The 6,182-nt window shown below is 49.2% G+C and overlaps 1 protein-coding gene across 1 annotated transcript; it reads left to right on the top strand.

Moving 5' to 3' along the window:
• The first annotated feature begins 3,622 nt into the window (after window positions 1–3,622).
• LOC100276153 (uncharacterized) lies at window positions 3,623–4,235 on the top strand. Its single transcript, NM_001150008.2, has one exon. The coding sequence runs from the start codon at window positions 3,678–3,680 to the stop codon at window positions 4,047–4,049; it is 372 nt and encodes a 123-aa protein (NP_001143480.2). The 5' UTR covers window positions 3,623–3,677; the 3' UTR covers window positions 4,050–4,235.
• The last annotated feature ends 1,947 nt before the right edge of the window (window positions 4,236–6,182 follow it).

Here is a 6,182-nt window from a genome sequence, read left to right as displayed (position 1 = left end):
AACGGAATCCCATCAGAGGGAGGCATCGAGCCCTTGGACCCCGTCAAAAGGGGACCGGGTCCGGCAGATCACCCGTAGGTACTTTTGGAGCGCGCCTCCGGGCCTCTAGCCGACCCCTAACAAATGGGGCACGGGCGTCCACTCGGATTACCCGTTAGCAGCTCACCGGAGACACCATGTTCGGCGCCCTCCAAGGGCAACATGGCGCTTTCCCCCTCCTGGCGGAAAGGCGACGCAGGGGCGTATGTAAAAAAGTCGAGTCTGTCCTTGACCGTCCTCTCGCTCTGTGCGGAGGATCGGGGGCTGCTCTCGCAAACCCGGCTCTGGCCAAACCGTTGACAGCGTCAACATACCAGCCCGAGAACTTGGGACCCGACCGTGCACCCGGGCTACAGCCAGCTCGCATGAGGGAACAACCAGACCGGCCGAAGCATCGCGAAACACATTAAGACCTCAAAGGAGTCTAACCACTCCTCCGAGGCCTCGGGGGCTACACCCGGCGGGTGCGCTCGCGCGCACCCACCGGAACAAAACGCAACCGAGAAAGGTCGGTCCCCTTGCAAAAAAGTGCGACAAAAGCCTCCAAGCGAGTATTAACACTCCCTTCGAGGCTCGGGGGCTACTGTCGGGGACCATAATTAGGGGTACCCTCAAGACTCCTAATCTCAGTTGGTAACCCCCATCAGCACAAAGCTGCAAAGGCCTAATGGGTACAATTAAGTCAAGGCTCGGTCCACTCAAGGGACACGATCTCGCCTCGCCCGAGCCCAGTCTCGGGCAAGGGCAGCCGACCCCGGAGGATTCACGTCTCGCCCGAGGACCCCCTCAAGCAACGGACGCGCCTTTGGCTCGCTCGAGGCCCAGTCTTCGCCAAGAAGCAACCTTGGCCAAGTCGCCACACCGACCGACCGTATCGCAGGAGCATTTAACGCAAACATTTAATGCAAAGGTGGCCTGACACCTTATCCTGACGCGCACCCTTCAGTCGACAGAGCCGAAGTGACCGCAGTCACTTCGCCGCTCCACTGACCGGCCTGACAAGAGGACAGTGTCGCCTGCGCTGCTTCGACTGTTGTGCCACTCGACAGAGCGAGGCTGACAGCAGCCAAGTCCGGCCTCAAGCGCCATAGGAAACTCCGCATCGCCCGACCCCAGGGCTCGGACTCGGGCTCAGCCCCGGAAGACGACGAACTCCGCTTCGCCCGACCCCAGGGCTCGGACTCGGGCTCAGCCCCGGAAGACGACGAACTCCGCTTCGCCCGACCCCAGGGCTCGGACTCGGGCTCAGCCTCGGAAGACGACGAACTCCGCATCGCCCGACCCAAGGGCTCGGACTCAGCCCTGGCCTCAGCCGACGGTCTCCGCCTCGCCCGACCCAGGGGCTCAGACTCGACCTCGGCCTCGGAAGACAGACTCGACCTCGACCTCGGAGGAGCCTCCACCTCACCCAACCCAGGGCTCGGACCGACCAAATCACAGGAGACGCCATCATTACCCTACCCCAAGCTAACTCAGGCTACGGGGAACAAGACCGGCGTCCCATCTGGCTCGTCCCGGTAAACAAGTAATGATGGCGCCCCGCATGCTCTATGACGACGGCGGCTCTCATCCCCTTACGGAAGCAAGGAGACGTCAGCAAGGACTCGACAGCCCCGACAGCTGTCCTTCCGCCAGGCTCCAGCGCTCCTCCGACGGCCACGACACCACACGAGCCGGGTGCCAAAACCTCTCCGGCTGCCACGATGGCATGTACTTAGGGCACTAGCTCTCCTCCGCTAGACACGTTAGCACACTGCTACCCCCCCATTGTACACCTGGATCCTTTCCTTACGCCTATAAAAGGAAGGTCCAGGGCCCTCTTACAGAGGGTTGGCCGCGCGGGGAAGGACGGGACGGCGCTCGCGTAAGGCCGCTCGCTCCCTCCCACGTGGACGCTTGTAACCCCCTACTGCAAGCGCACCCGACCTGGGCGCAGGACAAACACGAAGGCCGCGGGTTTCCCCTTTTACGCCTGTCTCCCTCCGGCTTCTTCCCCCCTTCGCGCTCCGTCTCGCGTCGACCCATCTGGGCTGGGGCACGCGGCGACAATTTACTCGTCGGTCCAGGGACCCCCCGGGTTCCAAACGCCGTCAATACCGAAAATAATTCTTTATTTTTTACGGCTGAGCTCTGACCGCCGAAAATTATGTACAGTATTGTTATGTAAGCTTGAAACGTAAACAAGTGGTGGCGGTCCGCTTCTCCGGTAAGAGATGGATCTACACCGTTGCAAGACCGTGTCTCAAGGCAACACTACCGAAATCGGGCGCTTTACTGAGTGTCTGAAGCATTAGGCAAATCCTGAAAAACCGCCGAGTGTGGTACTCGGCAAAGTCTTTGCCGAGTGTGGCACTCGGTAAAGAGGGTTTCAGCAAACAGTACATCGATAAATACTTCTTTGCCGAGTACTTTTTATCGAAAATTTGAGTGCGTGTGAAAAATTTGTTAATTATCCCCACAAGATCTTCTCTCTATGGGCGTAGACAGTGGGTGGTCCGGGTGGGCCATAGCATATCCTAAGCCGGCCCACCGGATCATCAGTCCACCAAAATCTATATAAAAAATATTGATATATATTATATTTGCATTTTAATATATATATATATACTTATAGACTTAAATGTTAAATTTATAGACTTAAATGTTAAATTTATAGTGTTATATGCTATTTTTATCTTTATATTTTGAACTATATAGCAAATTATTATATATTATATTAAATTATTTATAAAAAATTCTAATGGCATAACTCACGAAAAAATTCTAGCTACGCCATTGTAGACTCTATGTGTAGTTAACTGATATAGCCTTTATTTTAGGAATATGCAACGATCATCCCTGCTATTTATGAATGTGATTAGTGGAAGTTTATTCTTGATCATTCCAGACTTGTACTTATCCTTTATGGTGCTTACATGTGACCACGTGGATATGTTTGCAAGTATTCTGTTTACATATGCTATCTCTTACTTAACATAGGTCAATTTTATGCATGCATGACTTACCTTAAATCCTAAGGATTGATTTAGTGAGTATGAATCATGAGAAGATATATGAGAAGAAATCTCCTTGCTACTCAAAGTTAAGTAACAAAGAGATTCTTCCTCAATCCTCTTATAATCTCTGTCGGTCAAATCAGTCCTAACCAAATAACTTGTCAAGATACAGCGGAGAAGTACACCCTCTGTCTTAAAATAATTCTTATTTTCTCAAATATTTTTTACCTTTTGCTAAAAATACGTAATAAATATCGATATTTATAACCACACCTGTGACTGCGGCGCCACCTACTATGGGCAGCCGCAGCTGGAGGGCCTAGAGCGGCTTCTGGTGCTGGGGCCCGCGCCGGTACATCGGATATGTTCGCGGCCTGACGCGCAACACCGTGCGTTGTTTCTGGACTCCCTAACCAGCGGCCCGACGCGCGAAAGCGAACCGAACCATTCCTTCCCTCGGTTTCTAGCGCATACCAGCAGCGCGCCTCGCGGGACCCAACGGCAGCCGCCCCCGGGTCACATCAAACCAGGGCGCGCTGCCCACGGGACGCGACACGACACGCAAGGAGTCCAGGTTCCCCCACCTCATCTCATCTTCCTCCCCAATCCCGACCCCCTTTTAAAAGCCTCGACCGGACGACGATGCAAGTCCACATCCAAAATTCCCAGTCCGCGATACAAGACCAATCCAATCCCAGCGGAAGTGGAAGCAGTTTCATTTCCTTCCTTGCAGCTAGCAGCGATGATTCTTGTGGCGATAGTGGCGGAGCTGCTCGAGGAGTACACCGCGCTGGTGGCGCGGGTGCTGGAGCAGCTGCTCAACGACGCGCCGTTCCCGCGCCGGATGCGCTTCCTCATGCTGCGGAGCCTCCCCTTCGTGCCGCCGCCTCTGCCCCCGCCGCCGCCGCCGCACGCCCTCCACGTTACCACCCGAGTCTGATTATTGGCTCCATTTTTCTCAGGGGTTTCAGCCTACTGCCCGCCATGGCCGCCCACCCACTAGCCTGCGCTTGAGGCAGCTAGTAGTAGATACTGTAGGTTGACCAGTGATCCACGGTGTGTTTCTCGCTTTCCTTTTGTCTGTTGATTTCTATTGGCTATACTACACGGTGCTGTAAAGGATCAATTAGTTCTGCCTTTGAGGCCCTCATTTGGTGTAAATATTTTTGATAACATGGACCATGGAAAAAACTTTCCTTTGACATTTTCTTGAGCTCGTACGTGTCTGGATAATGCGCGGTGCCATACCTTTTTGCTTTACAACAATGCCAATATGATGCGTCACCTTCACGGTTTCACCGCTGAGAAATAGTATCTGGATACTTCTCGATAGGTAGTCACTGATGCGGACTGTTGAGGGCATCTCCAATTATGTACTCCGTGCGTAATATACTAATATCCAATGATGTGTCACTGTTTGTGTTGCCATCTAAAAATATACTGGATAAAGAAAAGAAGAAGTGATATAGACCTTGATAAAATAGATCTGGCTATCGAAACTCGACCAGATCGGTTTATTACAATCGGCTAGAGCGCCTATTTCTCCACAAAACCTGGTCTAGACGCTTTTAGTAGCCGTCAGACCGAATTTTGTTGGGTTTTCAAATTGATTCGTTTTAAATTGACTTTAGAACAAATTTTGAAGTAGTGACAAGACTATTCCCTCTCTCTACATAGGAGGGTCATGATCGTTTATCCAACATCCAATAAATCAAAGTACATCTACTATCCTCTTTATTCCTCTTTATCTTACGTTCCGATGAGATTTGGCGGTTAACTTTTTACTAATTCTTGAACTAGTTGTTGATTAATTTTTAGCGCCAACTAGCCTTGTCTAAATAATTAGAGTAAACTGCACTAGCGGTACTCAAACCTGACTCGCTGTGTCACTTAGGTACCCAACACAGAAAACAAGAACAATGTGTCGTGAAACTTTATCGGTCCATACAAAACCGTTTAAAGTCGGGTTTGCAAAATCGGATGACGACGTGGCATGCCACATCAGAGCATCAGAGCCACTTAGGACCCTGAACTTGACATGTTGTATCACTTGGTTTCTCAAACTTGAATGTTGTGTCACTTGGGACTTGGATCCCCAAACTTACATTAGTGTGCTCTAAGGTGGCATGACACATCATTACTATGTACATACTCATGCATGTACACTCATGCATGTGTGTAAGCTTGAATCTAAATCATTAAAGCACACATGTAGGGGAAATTATCACTTCTAAATCAAGTTTTATGATGTTTATTCAAATCATAATTACAAAGCTGGATCGGTGACCTAATATCCAAACCAAGTTAGCAATTTACGCTATTGTGAAGTGCTACCTTGAAATTTGCTTAGTTTTCCTTTGTTTGTATAATTGTCATCAATTACCAATAAGGGGAGATTGAAAGGTCCTTGCTTTATTTTGTTGAATGAGTGACAATTTAGGTGGACTAATATGTTTTTGTGTTGAGATACACAAGAGTTAGTCCACAGATACACTATAGGGTGAGCAACTTTTGCCATGGAGGTGGGATATTTAAAGATTGTCACTACTACATGATATTAAAGGTATACAAGATAAAGATGTATATTTGTAACATGTAAATCGAATGTTGATGTGGTGTGCCATATTAGAGCACACTAATAAAAGTTATAGGACCCAAGCGACACAACATCCAAGTTCGGGACACAAATAACACAACGTATCAAGTTCAGGGTCACAATTGGCTCTGACATGATATTGGTACGTCGACATCCGGTTTTACAAACTCAACTTTGGACGGTTCTGCATGGACTGACAAAATTCTAGAAACCGTTTTCCTGGTTTTTTGTGTTGGGGGCTTAAGTGGCACATCGTCTCAATTTTGAGGACCGACAATACACTTTACTTAGACAACTAACTTCTAACAAAAAATAACACAAAAGATGACTATTAGAAAAATGCCTAGAAGAATAGCTCTAATTTCCGGTCCCTCTCTAGATTCCTGCAAAAGCACATCGATGGACTAGTGCCTAGTTGGGCCTCATTGTTCCGTGCAAATGACACTTCAATGTGATTTCACAAGTCTGTCCTCTTAGGCACTTCTTTTATACGAAGGCTTTACCTATAATAACTTATGTGGCTAGAAACATCTCGCGTATAAAAATGGTTT

This window comes from Zea mays, chromosome 2, assembly GCF_902167145.1.
Source record: "Zea mays cultivar B73 chromosome 2, Zm-B73-REFERENCE-NAM-5.0, whole genome shotgun sequence".
NCBI classification, from domain to species: Eukaryota; Viridiplantae; Streptophyta; class Magnoliopsida; order Poales; family Poaceae; genus Zea; species Zea mays.
Note: the sequence above shows the minus strand (reverse complement) of the source record. Positions and strands in the feature narration are given on the sequence as shown.

Excerpts from the sequence above, each read along its gene's own strand:
- LOC100276153 (NM_001150008.2), top strand. The coding sequence starts at position 3,678 with ATGCAAGTCCACATCCAAAATTCCCAGTCCGCGATACAAGACCAATCC.